General features: G+C 38.7%; 1 protein-coding gene across 3 annotated transcripts in view; it reads right to left on the bottom strand.

The window, feature by feature from the left end:
* AEBP2 (AE binding protein 2) overlaps nt 1–18,674 on the bottom strand; it is a 71,272-nt gene extending 52,598 nt beyond the window's left edge. The window contains exon 1 of one of the 3 annotated variants that reach the window (XM_043563320.1): nt 17,795–18,674. In XM_043563320.1, the coding sequence (XP_043419255.1) occupies nt 17,795–18,462 (668 nt within the window). In that variant the 5' untranslated portion in view covers nt 18,463–18,674. The remainder of the gene's footprint in view (nt 1–17,794) is intronic. The other 2 variants (XM_043563321.1, XM_043563323.1) reach the window with 2 other exon arrangements.
* Nucleotides 18,675–26,234: the final 7,560 nt, after the last annotated feature.

Raw genomic sequence — 26,234 nt, 5'->3', positions numbered from 1 at the left:
TTCATTCACTTAGTTCTCCTTCCCAGTGAACACCTACTAATTCTGTAAAATGTGAACAAAAGCAGCCTAGTATTTGGAAGGAAACTTAAGCCAGAAAAAAGCACTTCTCTACTATTCAGATAGTTACAATAATCTAATGCAGTGCTTCTCAATTTAATATTCTAACAATCACCTGGGATCTTATTACGTGCAGATACCAATTTAGTGAATTTTGGGGTAGGACCAGAGATAACTGTTTTTTTCTTTTGAGATACTGTATTTTTAATAAGCACCTACTTGTTGATGCTACTGCTACAACATTTTGAGTAGCAAGACTAAAAGATCTTTTACTATTACCCAAGTAAGACAGGTCAGACTATCTCATGAAGTGTGTGTCTGATACTGCACAATGATATAAACTAAAGCATACACAACACACACACACACACACACACACACACACACACACACACATATATCCTGTGACAACACATAATCCATAAGTTTCAAAAAAAAAGAAAATCCCACACGATGTTAGAAATTCACACGCAATATTTAGGGAAGGACAGGAAGGATTTTCAACATAACAATATTTTCTCTCTTTTCCATGGACCCTTTTCCTCTTAAGAAACTACCCGGCACACCAGCCATTTCTACCATAACATCTAGAGTAAACTACATTGCTATTATGAAAATTATTTCCTCTGGGGGCACCTGGGTGGCTCAGTCGGTTAAGCGTCCGACTTCAGCTCAGGTCATGATCTCACGGTTTATGAGTTTGAGCCCCGCATTGGGCTCTGTGCTGATAGCTCAGAGCCTGGAACCTGTGTCTCCCTCTCTCTCTCTCTCTAGGCCCCTCCCCGCCCCTGCTCACACTCTGCTTTCTCTCTCAAAAATAAATAAACATTAAAAAAAAAATTATGTCCTCTGGGAACTCAAGGGCCAACCAACACATGTAAGAATATACCCTTCTTTGAGAACTCAAATTACTGTCAAGCAAAACATTTGTGTGCAGACATAACCATAGCCGTCAGGGTTGCCAACTTTGAAAAGCAAAGGGCAGATTACTAATGACAAAACACAGGAATAGAGGAAGCAATACATGGATGTTACATTATCAAGATGGAGGACAAGCCCACGGTCTAAATGCAACAGAATAAGAAAAGCTCACTGATATAGTTTCAGATCCCACATTGCAAACACTGTAAAAAAACTATCACCTGTCAAGTTTGGGTGTATAATCAAATAGCCACACAATTAATCTAAAAAGGTTATTAAAAAACTCCTTCCTTTTCCAACTACATATCTGTATGAGGCCAGTCTTCACATAGTTCAACCAAATCAATTCACTACAACAGACTGAATGCAGAAGTAGATATGAAAAACTAGCTGTAAAGTCAGATCTTAAAGATGTTAAATATAAAACAACATCACTCTTCTATTTTTTTAACAGTAAAAGTTATTTTACATTAAGAAAATACTATGTAGGGGTGCCTGGCTGGCTCAGTTGGTAAAGCATGCAACTACTGGTCTCAGGGTCTTAAGTTCAAGCCCCACATTAGGCATGAAGCCTATGCTGAAGGAAGGAAGGAAGGAAGGAAGGAAGGAAGGAAGGAAGGAAGGAAGGAAGAAAAGAAACATATAATTGGTTTATTTTTAATGTTTCTAAAATTCTTGGTTTTAATTTCTAATCCTATAAGTTTATTGATAAATATAACCCACATAAACAAAAGATCTTTAATTTTTTTTTAATAACTTTAACAGGTTTATTGAGATATAATTCATATTCCTAAATACTTAAGAAAGCAAAGGAGTTTTTTAAAGTAAAATGTTCAAGAACCACTGTTCTGGTGCAAAGTTTAAATGACTCTCTAAAATGTACTGGAAAGAGGTTTCTGAGCTGGAATATTTTTTATTTTATTTGGAGTTTAATTCCTGAATTCGAAATTGAATCTGAGGTCCAATGGGTAGAGAAGCCTTATCAGGAGCCTTCTTTTCAGTTACCTGTGAGGAAATTCATTTGTACTATGGATTCTCCTTGGTATCTTAAAGTTAGAAATGTCTAACTTTATTTTTTTTTAATTTTTTTAATGTTTATTTATTTTTGAGAGAGAGAGAGAGAGAGAGAGAGAGAGAGCAAGCATGAGTGGGGGAGGGGCAGAGAGAGAGGGAGACACAGAATCCGAAACAGGCTCCAGGCTCTGAGCTATCAGCACAGAGCTCAACACAGGGCTTGAACTCACAGACAGCGAGATCATGACTTGAGCCGAAGCTGGACGCTCAACCGAATGAGCCACCCAGGTGCCCCCCTAAAATGTGTAACTTTAAAGGAGAGTTAGGAACAGAGACCCAAATGGATATGGGTGTATAATTTGAATTTAAGTATAATTTACTCTCTTCACTCAAAAAAAATTAAAACATCAGAATTTCCTATAAATATGTCATTCATTAGCAAAGTTGCAGGTCTGTACTATAGACTTAATTTAGGCCATTTATAAATTAGTCCATTTATAAAAAATTAGATCTGTAAATCATACCCTTATGCCTTACCCAATTAAACACCTTCCAAGAAGACCAGTTACTTACTATGTGCTCTCCTCTCCTGGGGAGCTAATAACAAATTAAAGGGCTGACATAAGACAATTATTAAGAATTTTATAGCTTAAGTTTGAGGTTCTAGTCACTTTTGCATTTGTGATATAAAGACAATTAAGATCATTAGGTAATGGTGTTTTTCAAACAAAATTTCCATACTAGTAATCCCCTTTCATAGCTCTTGATCAGCAGAACTAAAGTGTAGTACATGGAGACTGAAAGACAAGCTGCCCATATCTGCAAGTCAAATTTTCAAGACTAAGCAGCCAAAATAGAACAAGGAAATTCTGTTTGAATACTGACATATATTTGTAACATTCACAAACCCTACTTCGAATTTAAATTTACTTAAAAAGTTATACTGTTCTGAGTGACTTTATAAATTAATGTAAAATTTTTGAGATTACAAAAACTAAATACTAATAAAATACCATTTTAACATGTCTCAGGCACTGGAGTTCCACACAAAAACTCATTTGGGGAAAAAATTTCATCCACTACTCAATCTGTAAATTGTTTAGACTGTTTATGTTCTCAACAACAGTCCTTAAAATTATGAAACTACTAACTATGAAATGAATGGCATTTTACATTAAAAAGTGAGAAAACGGACGGCTAGCTGGCTCAGTCAGTAGAGCATGCAACTCATAATCTCAGGGTCCTGATGGTGTAGAGCCTATTTTAAAAAAAATTAAAAACAAACAAAAAGTTAAAAAAAACCATAGAGCTGTATTACATACAGAGTAAGAGACATCAAGGATAAAAGGTACCATAAACTTAAAGAATGTAGTAAGTAGCAAGGGGCACCTGGCTGGCTCAGTTGGAGCCTGTGACTCTTGATCTGGGGATTGTGAGTTCAAGCCCCACACTGGGTATAGAGATTACTCAAAAATAAAATCTTAAGGGGTGCCTGGGTGGCTCAGTCAGTTGAGTGTCCGACTTCAGCTCAGGTCATGATCTCACAGTCTGTGAGTTCGAGCCCCGCGTTGGGCCCTGTGCTAACAGCTCAAAGCCTGGAACCTGCTTCAGATTGTGTGTTTCCCTCTCTCTCTGACCCTCCCCCGTTCATGCTCTGTCTCTCTCCGTCTCAAAAATAATAAAATAAAACACTAAAAAAAAATTTTTTTTAATCTTAAAAAAAAAAGAATTTAATAGGAAAAAAGGATGATCAAGGCATCTAACCAATTCTTTCAGGATCTGGAAGTTCTTGATTGAGGTTCCACAAAAGAACCTCACTAATCTCTAAAGAAACAAGGCGGTTTTATTTTTGTTCTCTGATGAAAACTGTATGTTTAGGAAGTCTTAGGTTCATAGCTTCCATCTGAATTATTATAAAACAAATATTCGGGGAGCCTGGGTGGCTCAGTCAGTTAAGCGTCTGACTTCAGCTCAGGTCACGATCTCATGGCTTGTGAGTTCGAGCCCCACGTCAGGCTCTGGGCTGATAGCTCAGAGCCTGGAGCCTGTTTTCGATTCTGTGTCTCCCTCTCTCTGTCCCTCCCCTGTTCACACTCTGTCTCTGTCTCTCTCAAAAATAAACATTAAAAAAAAATTTTTTTTAAACAAAAAAACCCAAATATTCTATAATTCTCATTTTTAAAGAATGGAACATGGTCCTCCATAGGGACTGAAGAAAGTGGCATGAGATAAAAGGAAACAACAATTCTACAGGTTTATAAGTTACATTTAACAAGGTAAAATCGAGCATTATAAACTTAGCTTAACTTTGTAATTGGTAATAAGCTTTGTGTAGAAATAAGTATACTATATAAAGTTTCAAAGTATTTACCAAATTATAGGTAAACATTATACCCACACATCAGGGATTCCTAATGTAATCATAGTGCAGGGTAAGTTGTTATTTGGCTAACAGGTGGGTGACGTTCCTTTCATCTATGAAATTGCCACTTACTAGTAGAATGATTATGTCTCTTCTATACTTATAATCAAATTTATTAAAGGCTAAAATTCAAGAGTGCCAAGCACTTAAGACAAGCCTTCTTCAAAAGTATGAAGTTGTATACCTAATATTATATGGATATTATATTAATAATATACAACTTTAAGAGTGAAATTCTACCATTCCTCACCTCCATTTGTTGGAATAGACTATAATTTTGTGCCCTGCTCCTTATTCTAGGCACTGACAATGAGATTAAAAGCCAAAACTAAACCAGTTAAAAGAGACAGGCACTTCAAGGGACGTCTGGCTAGCTCAGTCAGAGGAGCATGCCACTGTTAGTCTTGTGGTCGTGAGTTCAAGTCCCACATTGGGTGTAGAGATTACTTAAATAAATAAAAACTTAAAAAAAAAAAAAGACAGAAACAGGCAGTTCAAGAAAATTATGGGAGCTCCTGGGTGTCTCAGTCGGTTAAGCATCTCTTGGTTTTGGATCAGGTCATGATCTCATGGTTCACAAGATCCAGTACATCGGGCTCTACCCTGGCAGCATAGAGCCTGCTTGGTATTCTTTCTCTCCCTCTCTGCCCCTCCCCCAAACACTCTCTCTCAAAATAAATAAACATTTAAAAAAAAAGAAAATTATGAATTGCCTGCCTGTTACATTTTATAACTTTCTGTTAAGGAAAAAAAGGGATCATGTAACTTACTATATCAAAATTTGTATCACAAAAACAAGATAGCCTATCTAAATCTGACTTCCTATACTTTATCGTAACTGCCAATACTTACTGAGTCTATTTCCCAAAGACAGCCACATCATATACACTTTCCACATCCTCTTCTTTCAAAATGGCATGGGGATGGGACTCAATATTACCTACCCTTGAATCTGAACAAGACCAAGACTACTGCAAAAGTGACACTGCAAGACTTCCAAGGTAAGGTCATATACTACAGCTACCAGCTGACTCTCTCAGGACACACAGCTTGGAAGCCCAGACCTACCATGTAAAGAAATCTGGTTCCCCTGAAGCCACCATGCTGAAGAGATCTTACGAAAAAAGTACACAGACCTAGAGAGAGATACCAGGGAGTCCCAGATGTTTCAGTCTTCTCAGCCCAGGCACCACACGTGTGACTGATAATGTCAGTGGGTGAGTTTTTTGGTGACTACAGTCCCCAGCCTTTATGCTGTTCTAGGCTGACACCAAGTGGAACAGGAATGATCTAACCCTACGCAGCCCTGCTCAGATCTTAGATTTATAAGCAACATGACTGTTTTAAGCCATTAAATGTTGGGAGTTGGTTATCATGCAGCCATAGTAACTAGAAGAATGCTTGATATGTAGTAACTTGTTTAATGTTTACAACAACCATATCAGGTAGGTACTATTAGTATCCTCATCTTAATAAAACAGACTGAGACACAGAATTACATGACTTGCCCAAAGTCGGACAAATATAAAACACTAATGCCAAAGTTGATTGCCAGACTTACACATAGGAAAAATCTGAGTAAATCACAGATTTGAGAAATACTGAAATACAACCCATATCATACATCAAAATAACTGACAGTTTCACTTGGTGTGCACACACAAGAAGTTGTTTCTTTGCTTTTGCACACCTATATAGCACACACAAAGGATATTTAAGACTTAGATATAACTTGACTCATTTAGGCGGATAGATAGCTTTGATAACAAGATAAACTATTAAATTTGATTCCTACAAGTCAATTAGTTTCATAAAAAAAGTAATTCAAGGTCACAGAAAGCAACCCAATCCTCAGGTAGAACTTGTCCCAAATTTAGAACTTAGACCATTAGAACAGGAGCCTAACAAAGTCAACATAAAATCCAACTCCAAATATTAATTTGTTTAGAGATAAAGGGGAAGTCACTTTCATTTTTCTTTATCAAGAACAAATAATAGGGCGGGTCTGGGTGGCTCAGTCAGTTAAGCGTTCGATTTCAGCTTAGGTCATGATCTCACGGTTTGTGGGTTTGAGCCCCACGTCTGGCTCTGTGCTAACAGCTCAGAGCCTGGAGCCTGCTTCAGATTCTGTCTCCCTCTCTCTCTGCCCCTCCCCCACTCACACTCCGTCTTTCTCAAACACTAAAAAATTTTTTTAAAAAAGATCAAATAAGGGGCGCCTGGGTGGCACAGTCGGTTAAGCGTCCGACTTCAGCCAGGTCACAATCTCGCGGTCCGTGAGTTCGAGCCCCGCGTCGGGCTCTGGGCTGATGGCTCAGAGCCTGGAGCCAGTTTCCGATTCTGTGTCTCCCTCTCTCTCTGCCCCTCCCCCGTTCATGCTCTTGTCTCTCTCTATCCCAAAAATAAATAAACATTGAAAAAAAAATTTTTTTTTAAAAAGATCAAATAATTATGAAATTGGTCATAAATGGGACTAAAGAATTTAGATCACATCAGATTTCTGTAAGCCCATCTGATTTTGTCTTCCAAACTGCTATGGTACCACAGGCTTTTAGATCTCTAAACTCAGAAGCAATTAGAAAAAATAAGTAAGAAAGAAAAAAAGAAGTAAAGACAAGTGCTTGTTTTATTACGTGTGCTACACATGCTCAAGTCACATCTCCCTAAGGCCCTCCCTACTCACCTAAGGTGGAAAGAATTCTGCTTCCTTATGATCTGGTTGATTTGTATTATGAATCACCTATAAGCCTCTCATTTTGAGTAAACTCCTAAATCTAGGTAGTGCAGTGCCTTGCACACAGTAAATGCTCACATACTTTTAGTGACAAATTTAAGTAGGATTTTTAAGGCAAGGAAAATATATGGCTTTGTCACACTGAGATAATCATAAAAATTAATTGGAGGCACACTAAAAATCATTAGCCAAAACCAAGATATTATTATTACTATTGTTACTGTAATTACAAGCTATTATCACTGTAATTTAAAAAGCTAAAATGGGTTTTTCTAATCAAGAAAAAGACTACTCTCCATCCCTACAATTATTTCTCTGAATAAAAACAAAAGATTTTTTCCTTAAGACCCAGCAGCATTCACTAAATTGGTCAAAAGGGACTTTATGCAACAATGATGAAATATAGCCTATGGAAAACAAGTACGTTGCATTCTTATATCACTACTATGCACTGTGCACATCATTTTAAATTTCCTTCTCATTTCTAGTCTAGTCCAGAAAGCAATAGTCTAGTCTATTGCTCTTTAAGATTACTCCACCCACATTTTTCACAGTTTAAGACAAGATCAGCAAGAAATTATCTTCAAAAACACTGTAATAGTAGAAACATTCTATTTCAATATAATTACATTACAAGGAGTTATCTTTTACCTTTTTTATCTTTTACCTTCTTAAAAAGATTTCCAGGAAAATGTCTATATGCAAAGACAGTACGTAAAAAAATCTGCTGTGAAGGATAACACCCATTTTATACAGAAGCAATCATTACTTGGTTTGTTTTTTTTTTTTTAAGTTAGTTTTAAATCATAAATATGATTTTATCAGATGATTTCAGTACACACACTTCTGACAAAAATGCCTCCAGTAGTCCTCAACACCTCAAAAGACATTTCAAATGACTGTCAACATGAATTTAAAGCACTAAAAAATTCCACAGCTGATTCATCCACTATCAGAACTTTAACAAGTATTTATAAAAAGCAATGACATAAGTTTTATAATTTAGAAATGAACTTGGGGCACCTGGGTGGCTCACTTGGTTAGGTGACCAACTTCAGCTCAGGTCATGATCTCACAGTTTGCGAGTTCGAGTTTTTAAAAAAAAAAAAAAAAAAAAAAAAAAGAATACATTACACTGCTAGTCTATATCAACATCAGTACATAGAAGGAAAAAAAAAAGAAATGAACTAGTAAATGTATTTACTGAGAAATACAAATGTCCTTCTAAAATCCCTGTTTTCTCTAATTAGTATCAGTTCATCTTTCTAGAATATTGAAACATAAATGAAAACCAGAAAGACAGGGACTTAGAAAAGCATTAAAATTAAAGAAATAAAATGCCAATAAAGACTCTCTATTCCCCTAAAGACTGAAAAACTACAACACTTAAATATCAACTTTTGTATTTCATAGTCTTAAAAGAGATACAGGCTATGTATATTATAATTACAAATGAAAATGAGGCCCAGAAATGTAAATGAATTCAAGTACTTAAGTTATTCTTTGCAAAAGAAACAGGCTGAAATTTAAAATAGCCACTGACTTAATACTATTTTAATTAAACTTTCCTAGTCCAGTCTGGTTATAAGAATCACTTAGGCAATATAGTAGCTAAGACCACATCCAGAGCCAGGACTGCCTGCATTCTCAAGGAGCTGTGTAACTCTGGGCAAGTTATGTCTGTGCTTTCTCGCCTCATTAGCGGTTTGTGAGGATGCAGTGAACTGAAGTTCATAAAATCTTTTCAATTAGCTCAAGAGTCTCAGATTCATAAGCAAAATAGACACTCGCAGTTTTCTCCTAAAATAGTATATGCATTTTTTTTGTTGTTGGGAAACAAAATATGGGAGGTCCACTTTCTAAATAATTCAAAAATCAAAAAATAAATAATTCAAACATCATGGTTTTTCTCAAATACTGTTTCCACATATGCTGTTAAAAAGAATGGGGGGAAGGGATGCCTTGGTGCCTCAGAAGAGCACGTGACTCAATTTCGGGGTCATGAGTTCAAGCCCCATAATGGGCTTAGAGATTACTTTAAATTAAAAAAAAAAAAAAAACTTAAAAAGAAAAGATTTTGGGGAAGATATAAGGCACAAAACAGTTCTCCTTATTTCTTATAGTCCTGATAGTAAGAAACAAGAAATTGTGTATCAAGTACATCCACATGCAATTAAATTCAACCAATCCCTGAATTCTGAAGATAGGCAATGCAATAGGTGAGTGAGTGCAGCTGAAGGTAAGTAAAGGAAGTATAAAAATAAATAGAACCAGATTTTAATTCTTAAAAAATGTTACAGCCTAGACAAGACAAACACAAATGAATATTTCAATACAACACCATAAATTACGGTGATTTTTGAACCCAGAAGAACCTATCTAAAGTATCTTTGAGATCCTGGATAAAGCAAAGCCATGCTTGCAATATTCTGGGTTTGTCTAAAGGATAAAAGAGAATATTTGCCAAGTCTACATCTGAATTATCGTATTTGAGCTCCAAATTATTTTATGTTGTTTAAACCCTCACTTTTAAGAAAAAGAATCAATCTGAAGTTCAAGAAATGAAATGATTACAAGCAGTCTCTAGTAAAGCCAGTACTACAATTTCAATCACTTATTTTCACCAGAGTTTTCTTTTCACATCTCTAGGCATGAGAAAGGGAAGGATAAATGACTCTCTGAATTAAATAGAGCCCTAGGCCCTTTACATATTCCATCTCATTTAATCACAACACGAAGGTATTCTATTTTGCAGGCAGGGAAACAACTTCTAAGAAGTTAAATTATAATTCCTTCTAACTTAAGGTTCAAGCTTTCACTACCCAACTTTTCTTTTAGTTATTTTAGTGCTGGTTATGTCTGGAAAAGTAAGCAAGCTATTGTTCCAAAGAAATCCTCAAGAAAAAAGCTTTTTACTCAGAAATAATAACAATATTTTTCTTACAGGGCACTCAGGAAATTAGCTTTTCTTTCCTTTGATTCTGTTTCCCAAGCATGACTTTTCCTCCAACTTCTACCCCAGCTCAAATCTCTTCAGTTCACACCTGTACTATTCCTACTACTTCCTAATTGGTCTCCCAGCTCCCAAAATTTCCAACCTTTGCCACATTTTCCTTTAACACAGCAGTTTCATCATTCATCCAAAATACATTTAAGAATACCTAAGGGGCACCTGGCTGTCTCAGTCAGTAGAGCATGTGACTCTTGATCTCAGGGTTACATAAATTCGAGCCCTATGTTAGGTCTGTAGAGATTACTTAAAAATAAAATCTTGGGGCACCTGGGTGGCTCATCAGGGGCATGATTTTGGCTCAGGTCACGATCCCAGCATCATGGGAACTGCTCAGGGTACAACCTGCTTGGGATTCTCTCTCTCTCCCTCTGCTCCTCTCCCTCACCCCCGCACTGCTCGCTCTCTCTCTCTAAAATAAAAAGAAAAATTTTTAGTAAATAAATAAAATCTTTAAAAAAAAAAAACTAAAATAAGCATCAGGCACTGTGCCAGGTGCTGTGAATAGAACAATCATCAAGAGACACAATTCCTATTCTCAGGGAGCATACATTCTAGCAGGAGAGATAAACAGTAAATAATAAAATTGTTAACAAGGTCAAGGAAGAACCTGGGAATGCTAGCAATGTGACTAACATAGAATCAGAAATAGTTTGCCTGAGAAAATGCTTGAGATAAGATCTGAATGTGACTAGGATTGACAAAAACAGAAGTTGGGCTGAGGAAAAAGAATCTGATTCACAAACCTATACTGACAAAATGCCCACATCTGTGTTCGCATGCAAAATCTCACTTTAGCCATTCTTATTTCTCAGTTCCAATGTGAATCCTCTGATCTAGGCAGAAAGCCTCGTGAACATGGTGGGCTCTTTCTTTTCTGTTTCATTTAGGCTTTCTAAAAATTTCTCATCACTCACCTAACCCTAAAACTCAGCCCTCTCCCCACCAAAACTTTAACCACTGACTACAATACTCTCCAGTTTTTATTTTAATGTACTGTGTCACAAACAATTTACAGAAAAACTAGGAAAAACAACGGAGTCATCTTTTTAGTCTTCTCATTAAAAACTAAGTATCTGGGGGTGCCTGGCTGGCTCAGTCTGCCCAGCAGGGGACTCTTAATCTCAAGGTAGTGAGTTCAAGCACCACACGGGGCATGGAGCCTACTTTAAAATAAAATTAAATTAAATTAAAATAAAAACGAAGTATCTGGGGAGGCGCTATCACATTTCTCTCTTATCACTAAACAGAGCACCATGCTAACTACCAGAGTAAATGCTCAAAATGTGATTTTTTTTTTTTAAACATCCATCCATCCCTCTGATCCATGCCCAAAATTGTCCATTTAGTTCTAAGGCCAATATAACCACTATTTTCACAAAAGCAAACTATCAGTCATAAAAATGAACTCAACATGTGGTTAGATCACTGCAAATCCATTACTATTACTAGAAAACATACCCCAAAGACTTTTAGTAATAGGTCAGCAGCTTCGCTTACATATTAAAAACCATTAAAAAGTATTGAGGCCTTTTAGGTCAACCACTGAATAGATATACATGGTAAAGAAAGCTGATTAAAATGTAGATTTTGTAATGAAATATTTGACCTGGCATTTCCTTTTGCAAGTTTCTGCAGCACTCATTTACAGATACTTGCCACACATTTAACAGCTGGTCTGGCACTTTTTGGCATTCAGATCTTATACTGCTTCATAACAACAAAAGATCATTACTAGCTATTTCTAGTTCATTTGTGCAGTCTGTCTCCCCTCCTCGTGAGATCTCATAGTCACCAGTTTAAGTGAGAGCCAGAATTCAAACCACACATTCAGACTCAAATCACAGACTTAAACCACTACTCCTTATACTTTCGCCTTAACTTCAAAATTTCCATTTAACTTTAATAAAATGTTAAGCATTTTTATACAATAAATGCCTTAACAATGATTTGGAAAAAACCCTCTGGTGACTATCCATTTTGGATTTTCCATACTCATACTCATTTATAAAAACGTGTTTTATAAAAACTCACAATTTCAGAATTGTCTGATCACTTAATAAACATTTATCATACACCTCTGGACCTCCTCTAAGTTGGCAGGGTTTTTTTTTTGGGGGGGGGGGGTTGGTAAAGTAAACCCTAGTCCCAACATGGGCCTTGAACTCACAATCCTGAGATCAAGAGTCATATGTTCTACCAACTGAGCCAGCAGTAGTTCTTAACCTAGACCAAACTCTTTTGAAAAGCTGATAGAAGTTGTTGACATCTTCTCAGAGACACATAAAATTTTGCATATGACCTCAATGGCCTTACTGGAGTACACTGACCCAATACCCTTTTAAATTTATCAATACCACAATACAATGATCCAACCAAAGGCACTAATTCCTAGCCCTCAGTTTATAGTCTCCTTTATTTATACAAATTCTATTGTTGGCATTTCCATTTAATTATAACCCACTATATCCAAGATACTGTGTTTAGACACAATAAAGATCTAAATGAACTGAACTGTCCCTGTTCTCAAAAATACCACTGTACAACAAAAAAGGATAAAGCAAGCATTCAAATAGCATGGATTCTTCAGAAAATTTCACAGGACTCTTAAAATCTTCACAGTAAAAGCTAAACTTTCTTCACAGTTAATAAACTAAGACTCAAAGATATTACTTAAAATCATAATACAAAAATCTGAATTGTTTCCTTTAACTCAGATTACATGCTCTTAATACTGAAATATTCTACACCTCTCCACCTATAGAATAGAGCCATAGGCTGGGAGAGAAAAAAGACAAAAAATACATATGTGAGAACTAAAAGGAAAAAGAAATGAAAACCAGGAAAGGATTCGTTGTGGCATTTTGATGGGTTTTAAAAGGTGGCCTCAGTGAAAAAATCTGAAAGAATTATTGTGTAACAGGGTATGAATGAAAAGAAAAATAGGAAAAACTTCTCTGCTGAATAAAAAGACAGGAAGAATAAAACATAAGCAGGTATATTTAGGTCATAAAAAGCCTTTGTGGCTTCTTCCTGCTGTCTCAGATCACTTACTCTGAGGGAAAATAGCTGCTATGTCAGGAGCACACACAAACAGATATTGACTTGGTGAGTAACTGAAGCATCCTGCCAAGTGCTACAATAAGTGAGCCATCTTGGAAACACTTTTCTAGCCCCAGTCAAGTCTTCAGATGACTGCAATGCTGGCCAACATTTTCACTGCAACCTCATGAAACCCTGAGCCAGAACCACCCAGTTAAGCCTATCCACTCCTCTCAGAAACCACACGTGGTAAGAAATTCTGTTCCCTGAAGTTGCTAAAGTTGAGACAAATTTATTACACGGCAATAAACAGCTAATACAATTGGCAAGGTGTGAAATTTGACTTTATTTACATTAGAGCCAATGAAGTTTTGTGCTAGGAACTAGAGCAAAACCTACGGTTGGAATTAAGTCTCACAGCAATATGCAACATGAAGTGGGAAGTATTTTTTCCTCCCATTTTCCACAATACTCAGTAAAGAGTCCTACACATAGTAAATACCTGTTTGGTTAGTAAGTCAACTTACACACAGGATTCTCTAATTGACTAAACATAGTAGTCTTTATGTTCCTTAAAAGTAAAATGGCCCCTTAGAATCTCTCCATAAATTCAACCCTGAAGTCTAGTTTTTTTTCATGGTTTGTTTTTGGCACAGAGCCATACCTTCCTTAACTGAGAGTTACAGATTATCAATGAAAACTGAGAGCGACTACAAGCTTCTTTCCCTAATCAAAATAAAAAGGTAGCTTAAAGAATGATTTCAGAGCTTATAGACAGCTGCTTCAGAGTTGAAGCGGCAAATACTGAAAGTTCATCATGGAGACACCTGGGTAGTTCAGTTGGTTAAGCATCTGACTCTTCAGCTCAGGTCCCAATCTCATGGTTCTTAAGATGGAGGCCCTTGTGTGGCTCCGCACCGGCAGCATGGAGCCTACTTGGGATTCTCTTTCTCTGCCCCTCCCCACTCACTTGCACAAGCCCTCTCTCAAAATAAATAAACATTTTTTTTTTTAAAAAGGAGTCCAAGGGGCACCTGGGTGGCTCAGTCGGTTAAGTGTCCGACTCTTAATTTCTGCTCAAGTCATGATCTCATGGTTGGTCATGAGAGACAGAGAAGAGCCCCACATTGGGCTCTGGGCTGGCACTGTGGAGCCTGCTTGAGATTCTCTCTCCCTCTCTTTTTGCCCCCCCCCCACCCCACACTCAGGTTATCTCTCAGAACTAAATAAATGAAAGAATGAATGACTGGTTAGCCTCTATGTCATAAGATCTTCCAAATCATACTAATGAGAAATTGGGTAATATAGGTCTATCTCACCAGCATCTGAGCAATGTTAGTTATACCTCAAAGTTTGCAACCTGTAAGGCTGGAATTCCAAATTTTGATCCACAAAATGGTAAGGGCCTCTGGCCTTCCTGATCATTAAGTTTCAAACTATATGCCCTTCCCTATCATCCCATCCTTACACATGCCCTTTTACTTGACATCTGGACTTACCCAGAAAGGCTGATAAAAGTGGCTGAAAAGTAGTCTTGGCTTTTTCAAAATAAGTCATGGTTTCTATTCTAGTTGAAAATATATATATATAGACATATATACAAAAAGACAACCACAAAAAAGTTATTATCAGTTCACTTATACAGATAAGAAGGTAAGAATATTTTCAATGTATAATCTGACTCAATAGCTAAAATTTGTCAACTAAAAAAATTTCAGAGACATTTTAAATTCTAAAATTCTATTTAAACATTAATTAGCCTCTAAAGTAACCCAAAAGGTTATAATTTTTAAGTGGTAATTTTTTAAAAAGTACTTAAGCTTAGGTTCAAAGTAAAAGAGAAACTAGTTTTTAATGGTCTTGCACAGCTCAATATTCCTCCAAAGAAAAGAAATTACATTTCTTTTTCTAACTTTATCAAAATAAACACACTAATAACACACTTACTCTGGTTTTGAATAACTTTCTCACAGGAAAAATTAACCAATGTTTTTGTACCAAGTGTCATTTATTCATTTTATAAATTAGTCACTTTTCACCACACAACACTTAGAGTACACACTTGTAGACTGACACTTTGGATCATGAGCTTTCATATCTAAGTCTTTATATCTAAATGTTTCTTAAAAAGAAGCACTTACAGTCAAAAATATTTAAGATATTTCAACAAATTCTAAAATATGCTAGATAAACTCAAAAGCATGATCTCATTTCAAAGTGAGAAAAAATGAATGGTATTCTAAAAGAAACAGTAAATTTTAATGATAAAATCATTTTGATAGGAATGCCTCAAGTTTTTTACAAGCACTTTAAAACCACAGTATCTTTCCATCGGTTACAAAAATATACACCTCCTACCATGAAATCAATTTATAAAATCCACATAGATTAGTGTAATCTGCAGGACAGTTCATAAGAACTATGATTCCTTCCCAAATTTAAAAGGACTCTTAAAAAAAAAAAACTTAAAAGGCAACAAGGGGTCATTTCAGAATTAAGATTATCAAGACCACCATAACCAGCTTCACCAGTAAAGCTTTTTCATACAAGTGATAAATTTATTACCTTGAAACAGTAAAATGATTACGATATTTTGTAGTCTCTTATGTTCCAGCATTAAGAAAACCAAGTATGTTTGATTATCAGGTCTGAACCTTATTTGGACTTGTGGCACTAATATCTCTTACTCCTTACTCTGAAATATGATGTAAAATTAGATATTCCAGTGTATACCTTATAAATATGAAGTCAAAACTCCACTTCCTGAAATACTACTTGACCAACCATCATCCCCTAAAGGGATGTAGTAGACAGATATTTAAAAAAAAAAAAAAAAACAAGATTAAGAAAAAAAAATCCTGACACATACACCTTGCTATTTAAGGTGAAGTATTTTTACTCGTGAAATGGAAATAGCAGGGGACTTGATAATGTACTTTATTCAGATCCAGCTCTACCACTTGCATTCTATACTTACTGTTTTGAGTAAGACACTCAACTTGCTTCTTCATCTGTTAAATGGAAGTCAAAATAATACCTATCTTGCACCAGAGTTGTGCGAATGAGGCGGAGATATTTAAATTGTGCAGTACTAAGTGTGTGTGTGTGTGTGTGTGTGTCCACACTCTAGATAAATGGAAGAACTATGGTAGATGCTAACTGTATACACTAATATCAACTTTCAAACGTCTACTGGTACCAATGAAGGAGGATATAATAAAATGATAAATAACATATACTTCATTGTGTGGTTCTCATCAATTTTTAGTGGTCTTGAAGACATTCTCCTTCCTGCCATGCCTATGTAGTTTAGTACTATTTTTGTAGTCTATTTTAGCCCATCCAAGATGTTTTCCTCACTAGCTGTATCTAAAGCTGTATTTTCATAATATTTAAAGCTTGGTATTCCTTATAATATTAAATATGAACCAAAATGGTCTTTTTATCAGTTACCAATCAAAATTTCTAGAACTTTAGAATAAAGCTTTTCAAGCCAAATCAATATGGATTGTTAAAAATTCTACTGTTCATCAAAATACTCGATGGTCAAAATACATGCTAGTATACTTTAGAAGCAGAACATACATGACATGGTTCTCTGTGCTTAAAAAAGTATATTAAAAACCAATTAGTTTCCAAAGTGATCAAAAGTAATAACAATTGAAACATACTAATAAATTTTAATGTCTTGAAAAAATGAAGCTTATTTTTGTTGGTATCCACGTTATTTCTCACAAGCTTTAAAAAAATGTTACTTTCTTCAGCGAGCTCTCCAATACATGACTTTAAATATTATCCTCTAAAATCATGACATCCATGTTAAAGCACTACTATATAAAGATTATAAACCACACACTAATAGAGTGTTTCCTTCCAGACTGTATTTTATTATGATTCCAACTCTTTGATTCCGTAAAATTACTTTAAAGGATATCAACTCATTATTCTTTTCTACAATAATTTATACTTGTTTTAAACTTTCTCCCAGATTTGATCACAAATAGAAGCTACTAAAATCAGTTTGGAGATCATATTAATGACCACACATGAGGAATTTTAGAAGCACTGATTAAATATAAAAGACTAGTCTTTTCCCTATTAAGTAGCGAAAAGTGATAGTTGGGGTCTCCTCCCCGAACAAGGAAGTTCTGTTAAATCCAGGCGAGACCAGCCATGTTGGAAAACACTTGTCAATTATAGTTCTGACAAGTGTTCGCGAACACGGTTGGATGAAGCTAACCTTGTGTACTGAGGTGTGTACATCAAGGCCCTCTTAAGCCCTGCCAGAGGATCTGGGCCTACTTTGAGGATTGTTTCTGAGTTAGAGCTGTCCTTAGGTTCGTAAAGAGTGTAGAGCCGAGGGGAAAGAGGGCGGGGAAAGGAGAGTTGGGGGGAAATGGTTTGAGAGTTGGAAGCGGCTATCCGCAGCGAGAGGGGCGCGGCGACCAGGAGAGATTTGCGAGTTGAGAACCTGGGGGAAGGGCTGAAGATTTGGGGAGCGGGGAGATCTCAGCAAAAAGTCCCCTCGGCCCCCTCTGAGGGGCCCATGAGTGCAAGAGGAGGAAGGGAAGGGAAAACGCTTCAGTGCACTGACCTGTCCTCCGAGTCCATGCGGCTCAGGGGTTCCCCATCCGACGACATCTCCAAGCTGCCTCGCCGGCCCCCGGAGGTCGCGCTGCTTCCGCCACCCCCGGTCCCGTAGCCCTCATCGCCGCCACTAGAGACGACGCTGCTGCTACTGCTGCCGCCCCCGCCGCCGCCCTGGCTGCCCCGCGGTCCCTTGGGTTCCTCCAGGCCCTCCTTGCCGTCCCCATCCCCGCTGCTGCTGCTGGCGGCGCCGGGGCTGAGCGAGCGCGTCTCGTCGCTGCTGCTCCCGCCGCTGCTGCCCACCAGGCTCTCGGCGCTACTCTCCTCCTCGCCCCCGCCGCTGCTGCTGCTCTCGTCCTCCTCCTCCTCGTCCTCTTCTTCGTCCTCGTCCTCCCCGGCCTGGCTGGCGCTCTCGGGGCTCGGCTCCGACATCGTCTCCGCCTCGCCGCCCCCCACTCCGCCGCCACCGCCGCCGCCCCCACCGCCGCCGCCGCCGTTCAACAGCAGCACAGCCACCGCCTCGGCCTCGGCCTCCTCTTCCTCCTCCTCTTCTTCCTCCTCCTCCTCGGGGGGCTCAGCCCGGCCCCGCGCCGCCGGGCCAGGGCTGCCGGGGGGCAGAGGGCTCAGGCGAGAGAGCTCCTCCAGGTCGGCCATGTCGGTGATAGCGGCGGCCATGGCGGCGCCTGCTCCTCCTCCTCCTCCTCCTCCCCGCCGCCGCCGCCTCCCTCTCCCGACTCTAGCTCCCTCGCCCCCTCCCAAACGCCCAAAACTCCGCCGACGCCGCTGCAGAGCAGGAGGAGGGCCCGCGAGCTGCGTCAGCCTACACACGCGCTACGGAGCCCGCGCGGGGACAGGCGCGCGACTGCGCGCATTCACGCGGAGACGGTTGCGCGCCTGCGCGGCGGCACGAGGTAGCGCCTCCCCCGGGCCGCGGATTCCGCGCCCGCGCCCCCACCCGTGTACCCGCCCGGCACCCGCCCGGATCCGCCGAGTCCTCAGAGTTTCTTTGGGGCCTTCCCACGCCTTCCCCTTCCTCGCAGCCGCCAGGACACGCAGAACGAAAGCTTGAGTGCTAGCCGGGGATTTTAACAGCCGTCTGAGTTCTCACGATAAAGTCATTCATTCCGGGGATGTTTGGGGAGTGCCCCTGGGTACCGGCAATGAGCCAGGCAATGAGCCCTGGGCTTCTGAGAGCTTGTAATCTACGAGGAGAGATCTTTAAAATGGATAAAAATAAGTAATACAATGCAAGGTACTAAATCCATATGGGCAGCCACAGGTTTTGGTCCAACCTTCGTTTGAATACCCCAAGAAATGGTTAAATCAGTATCAGAGCTAATGTGTCTTATGTTCAAGATCTTCAAACTTGTTAGCTCAGGAGTCCTGTAAAACAATTTTGTACATCCTTAATATAGTTTAAAAATAAATATACATTTTTCTTCAGCTTGTTATAAATATTTTATAACTGTCACACTTTTAAATGTAGCCAATGAACTCTAAATACTGCAGGGATTTAATATCCACCAATATCCACTTTTTAAAATACAATTTCTTTTATACTTGGTTAATTTCCATCCTTCCTTTATCTTCTGGAACTCTTTTATATTCGGCATCCCCTTCAGAATTTTATACTAATAATGAATGTCCTATTTGAACTATTGTATTGATCATCTTATATTTCCTTGTAATAAAATGAAATAAATTGAAATTTAAGGGTTTTTTAATTTCCTGTTATCATAAAATCCTAAATCTTATTATTTCAATTGATCAAAACACATATTTTAAATACTTACATGTATGTAAGTATTAAACACAAAAGTTAAATTTTGTTGGAAATGCATCTTACAGAGATGGAACTCCTAGTTCCAACTAGTCTATTTTATTGGTGGATGAGTAATTACTAGAATGAGAACACGTTCAGCATCAATTCTATTCCAAGTTTTCAATTCCATGGATGCATGCATTGAAGAAACTTGTTTCCAAAAATGAGTGGATGAAAATGAATGGAGTTTTTAGTAATGCCACTTGAATCTTTGAACCCTTTCCAAGTTATATACCAAAAAAAAAAAAAAAAAATCACATAAAGATCTAACAAAAAGTACTTTCATTTTTTATTAAATGTTTTATTTATTTCTGAAAGAGCACAGGCAGGGGAGGGACAGAGAGAGGGGGACAGAGGATCTGAAACAGGCTCTGCGCTGACAGCAGAGTAACTGATGTGGGGTTTGAACTCCTGAGCCTAGAGGTCATGACCTAAGCCAGTCAGAGACTAACCGACTGAGCCACCCAGGTACCCCTAACAAAAATGGTCAGCTGACAGCTCTTATTAGTTTATAAACTTTGTTTGAAGCAAGTAACCTGAAACCAGGAGACTTGTAAAGGATGTGTTACCCATTCTCATTTACCAGTCAATTGTTCCTTTTCTGATGTCCTAGAGATTTTTTGCTCCCCCATCCCCCCCTCCCCCCCCCCCCCCCCCCGCCCCAGGGTATTGCACCTAGGTAAAATTTGGGATGGGGAAGAATTATGCCTTTCTTTTTTTAAAGTAGGGGAGGGGCGGTTGGGATAAGGAAGGCTGGAAAGAACTTTACACTCTGACCCCAGAGGCATACTTTCAGGCAGATCACTTTTAGAGACAGCCACCTGAGAGAAGTGAGGATCTGAGAACTGATTATGTTAAAACAGTAGTCTCCTACTCATACACATCTTGAAAAGTCTTCATAGACCATGAGTACTCCAGTTTTGTATCTGCTGCCTTAGGCCTTTGGATAGCTATTATATGTTCCATATGTTGCCTCAAGGGAAAGCAAAAAATTTTTAAATAATAGTATGGGGCATTATGGTTTACAAATACCTTTAGACACACATACAATGCAAAATCCTAACCTCAAACATTTCAGCCTCAAAGCCACTCTTTGAGAAAGACAAGGAATGTCCTATCCTGTATTGTAAATTAAGTACTATCAGAGAGTTTAACTGAAAAGTGTATACTAAGTGTATGTGCCAGGCACTGTACTAAACCCTGGAAATTAGGGTTAACATTTAGCTGAGCTAATCAAGGAAAACTTCATAAAGGATGTAGAATTTGAACAAATTTGTATAGTAACATATATAACTACATGTAAGTTTAATTAATTTGAGCTGAATCTTGAAGAGTGACAAATAGAATTCTATGTGAGGGGGAATTCTAGGACTGAGAAATAAAAACATGGAAACACATAAAAATTTATTCTGGACAGTGTTAATCAACCATGAGAAAGCAATCTAGAAAACTAAAAAAGACTTTAAGATTAGACTGCATAAAATCTTGAACAAACAAATTGACTTTGGAAGACAACATACACTGAGATTTGTTTTTTAAAGATGTGCTGATATGATTGAAGTTATTTGTAATGGTGGCTAATGCATAGGGGATAAGAAGAAAAGTGTGAAGAGAGTGAAAGTGAATGGGGATTCAACATGTGGAAATGGCAGTTATCAAAGCGACAAGTGAATGCATTAGCTGCAGTATTTGTTGGACTTGGAGAATACAATGAGCTATCTTGGAACTGGCTAAAGTTCAGGTCCCACCCATCCCCAGAGACTTTTTTTTTTAATTACAAATTTTCTGAAAATTTCAAAGAATTAAATAATAAACCACTATACATTTGTATAGATTCATCAATTATTAACATTTTGCCACTTTAGCACAGCCTGTGTTCCTCTGTCCCTCAGTCCCTCCTCCTCTCTCTCTCTCTCTCTTTTAAAATTTATTTATTTAATTTGGAGAGAGAGCAAGGGACAGGCTGAGAGAGAGGGAGCAGAGCATCCCAAGCAGGCTCCATACTGTCAGTGCAGAACCCAATAGGACACTCAAACTCACAAACCAGGAGATCATGACCTCAGCCAAAATCAAGAGTTGGACACTTAACCAACTGAGCCACCCAGGTGCCCCTTCTTCTCTCTTCTTTACCCATCCACTTTACCCCTCCCCCTTCCTCTCTTCTAACCCCTACCTCTACCCCCTCTCCTTTTCTCTCTCCATCTGGGTTTAGTTGCAGATCATTACTCTGCATGTATCTCCTTAGAACAGGGCCACTCTCCTACATAACCACAATGTTAAAGTGTCATTATCCCACTCACTGAAGTGTGTGGCTAGAGGCCAGACTTGTGGATGATGGATTTCCTTCCGGCGGCATCAGGTGAGAGGTGGGTGGATAGGACCACCAGAAGCACTGTCTACCGACCTGTGCACCTCCATAAACTATTTGTTACTGGTCTGTAGCTAGATAAGTACTGAAATTAGCTTCTGGAAACTTCTATAACCACTTGACAGAGTAATTTTATGCCTACTGAATCTAATAATAAAAAAATAGGGCTTATATTTTGATGTCATCAGTTTATTCTATTATTCTAGTAATTCACTTTTACTATATTTTGCAAAAGTATCAGTCCACTAAATTTAAGAAAAAAAAAAATACTGGTCCTTTGCAGATTGAAAATCACTGCTTCTATAGTTCCCTTCTTCCCGCTAGGAGAATATGTGATTCTATGCATATTAGAAGTTACCAGATAATACACCATTGCATAAGAACTATTTGATTAGGAGTAGTATTCAAACCCATCGACCACAGTACTAATGGGGTTGGATTAGCAGTAATTTGAATTCCTCTGCTTTTCTACCTACCAAGCCTACTAACAAAGTAAGGACCCCTCTGGCTTTCCAGGAGCCTCTGGGGTGCGAGGTCTTTCATATACTCACACATTCTTCTCCCAGGGGCCTCTTCTAGGCATTGCAGGCTCCATTCTGCGACCTGTGACACAGGCAAAACAGGCAAAGCCACAGTGTAGCCTGCAGAAATGGAGATGATTGTGTGGACCCGTTTTAGGGGAACCCCGAGGCAGACTGCTTGTGCCCAATATCAGAGAAGGTTTTCAGTGAAATAGCTCTTTATGTTTTTACTCAGAGCTCTGTTTCTCTTAGGCACCCAGACATGCTTTCATGGGCCTTGGATTGGCGACAGATTTGAGTAACAGCCACCCCAAGCTGCATTTATTATTCCCCATCCAATGACTAAGTCTTTCTTATAGAGCTTCTCTGTCTCATTCTCTTCCACTAAAATGAGTTCTGTTCTAGGAAGCAGTCTCAGCCCCCATGTCAGCAGGTTTCTTTCAGGCCTGCCTCACCAGTTTGCCAGACATGCCCAGACATGCTGGAACCCAGCAACAGACCCAGCTTAGATTTAAGCTGAGATTCCTGCTACACCACACGTGAGATACTTCCGAAAACGACAAACGATGTCTCTAAAACATGCAGCTGTCACACATTTTGCACCTTTACAGCCTCCTCATTCTGCATGTAGGTACTGCCATAGTGAGCAAGATCAATAGCAACATAATGACTTCATTCTCTGATTGACTTGGAGTCTAAAGATAGTATACATGAGGGTGCCTGGGTGGCTCAGTCGGTTAAGTGTCCAACTTCGGCTTAGCTCATGATCTCGTGGGTTTGTGGGTTTGTGTCCCCCTTCGGGCTCTGTGCTGACAGCTCTGGAGCCCGGAGCCTTTCTTGAATTCTGTGTCTCCCTCTCTCTGCGCCCCTCCCCCAATCACACTCTGTCTCTGTCTCTCAAAAATGAATAAACATTAAAAAAAAATTTTTTTTAAGTATACACGAAATGATAGAACATCTTACCGAATGAAGGAAAGATAGGATCAAAGCTGGAAAGAACTAGAAATCTGATGAAAGCTTTTCCAACCTGTAGATTGCAATCCAACCAAAACACAACCAAATAATGATTATAGTTTTTTCATAGTCTTTTTTTTAAGTTTATTTATTTTGAGAGAGAGAGAGAGAACCCGTGCAGGGGAGTGGCAAAGAGAGAGGAAGAGAAAGAATCCCAAGCAGGCTCTTGGGACTTGATCTCACAAACCATGAGATCATGGCCTGAGCCAAATCAAGAGTTGGATACTTAACCAACTGAGCCACCCAGGCACCCCATTTTTCTTTCTTTTTTTTTTTTCTTTCAGTTTTATAGTTGTGTATACATATATAGATTATAGCTAAAATTTGTTAGTATATTTTGAGACACAACTGCTTTTGGCTGGCAAATTCCCACAATAAGGAGATCATGTGCATGTCTGGTATTTTGAATAGTCAGTCATTTGGAATTTACTAAATATGCTTCCCTGTAAGCTATCAGTGAATGGGTAGGCACAATGTGAAAGGAGAATAACTTAAATACATTTCTTGCTCTCTTTTGTATTTTGCATCTGACTTGCTAACCAAATAATTTTTTTCAATGTTCAAAATGCTCTCAATTATTAAATTTGAATTTTCTGGGTTAGTTATTGTAGCATACAACTTACAAGACCATCAACTCTCTAAGAAGACAGGGCAAAATCTAAACAAAATACATAATGGGTGAAATATTTAAAAAAGCAAATCAGCAGTTTGGATAAATTACCTTGGCTTCAAGCCAAAACAAAAAACAAAAAAAGGTATCCCACCCCTTCTTTTATTGAAGTATGCATGGCATCTATTTTGACCACTAACCTTACTCATACACTTTTTTCCCCTTTGTTCTTCCCTTTCTCCCTTATTTTGTTACTTGTTTTGATAGCTACTTTGTAGCCCTTTATACATCTTTTGGTAAATTATCTCAAATTATTATTTTTTTAAGTAAACTCCACTCCCAGTGTGGGGCTTGAACTGATGACCCCAAGACCAAGAATCACATGCTCTACTGACTGAGCCAGCCAGTTGCCCCTCAAATTAATTTTTAAAGGTGTTTTGTGGGACCTGGGTGGCTCAATCAGCTAAGCGTCTGACTCTTGATTTCTGCTCAGGTCATGATCTCATGATTCATGAGTTCAAGCCCTGAGTGTAGCTCTGTGCTGATAGCACAAAACCTGCTTGGGATTCTCTCTCTCTCTCTCTCTCTCTCTCTCTCTCTCTACCCCTCTCCCACTAGTGCTCACATGCTCACTCTCTCAAAATAAATAAATAAACTTAAAAAAAAAATTAGTTTTGTGGGGTGCCTGGGTGGTTCAGTCGGTTGAGCATTCAACTCTTGATTTGGGCTCAGGTCATGATCCCAGGGTCATGGGATCAACCCCTGCATAGGGCTCTACTAAGTGGGGAGCCTGCTTGGGATTCTCTCTCCCTCTGTCACACTCTCTCTAAAATGAAAATAAAAATAAAAAATTAACCTCCCCACATCTCTTACAGCTAGATTTGGCCATGTGACTAAGTTCTAATGAGCCAGGAGCAGAAGGAGCCAGGAGCAGAAGGATCACATCCTCCCACAGAAAGCTGCTTGCCCACCCTCCTCTCACACTTTTGTTGTGTCTTGTCCTTGGGCTGGGGCATATACTTGAACAGGGATGAGCCAGCCTCAACCACGCATACCAGAACCAGACCCTAGGATAACAGAGCCACAAGAGAAGGGACCTGTGTCCCTAGATGAGGATGAAGGAATCAGGGTATCATTTTACAGTGCCATCCACTCCCATTGACTAATAACTCAGATATTTTGTAGGGAGAAAGAAATTTTTTATGTAGTTAGTCTGTTCTAAACCAGCCAAATCAGGCCCACCTGAGTGGATCAGATGGTTAAGCCTCTGTCTCTTTATTTCAGCCTAGGTTGTGATCTCACAGTTTGTGAGATGGAGCCCTGTATGGAGCTCTGCAGTGACAACACAAGGCCTCCTTGGGATTCTCTCTCTCTCTCTCTCTCTCTCACCCTCTGTCCCTCCCCCTCCTTTCTCTCTCACTCTCTCAAAATAAATAAGTAAACATGAAAAAAAAATTAGGGGCACCTGGGTGGCACAGTCAGTTAAGCATCCAACTCTTGATCTCTGCTCCAGTCATGATCTCACTGTACTTGAGTTCTTGATTCTGTCTCTCCTTCTTTCTGCCCCTCCCCCACCTCTCCTCATTCTCTCCAAATAAATACATAAATAAACAAATAGCAGAATATCTTTTAAAAAATTAAAATAAAAAAAAAATTAAACCTTGCAACAACATGGGTGGAACTAGAAAGTATGATGCTGAGCATAATTAGTCACAGACAGACAAATATCATATGACTTAACTCCAATGTGGAATTTAAGGCACAAAACAAATGAACATAAGGGAAGGGAAGCAAAAATATAAAAACAGGGAGGGGGACAAAACAGAGACTCTTAAATATAGAGAACAAACCGAGGGTTGCTGGAGGGTTTGCAGGTGGGGGGATGAGCTAAATGGGCAAGGGGCATTAAGGAGGACACTTGTTGGGATGTGCACTGGGTGTCATATGTAGGGGATGGATCACTGGATTCTATTCCTGAAATCATTATTGCAGTATATGCTACCTAACTTGGATGTAAATTAAAAAAAAAATTTAAACCAGCCAAATCAATATCCTAATTAATGCAGGTAAAATGAACAAATTAGATAGCGTTCCTAACTACTTCCAGTTTGG

This window comes from Prionailurus bengalensis, chromosome B4, assembly GCF_016509475.1.
Source record: "Prionailurus bengalensis isolate Pbe53 chromosome B4, Fcat_Pben_1.1_paternal_pri, whole genome shotgun sequence".
Lineage (NCBI taxonomy): Eukaryota > Metazoa > Chordata > Mammalia > Carnivora > Felidae > Prionailurus > Prionailurus bengalensis.
Note: the sequence above shows the minus strand (reverse complement) of the source record. Positions and strands in the feature narration are given on the sequence as shown.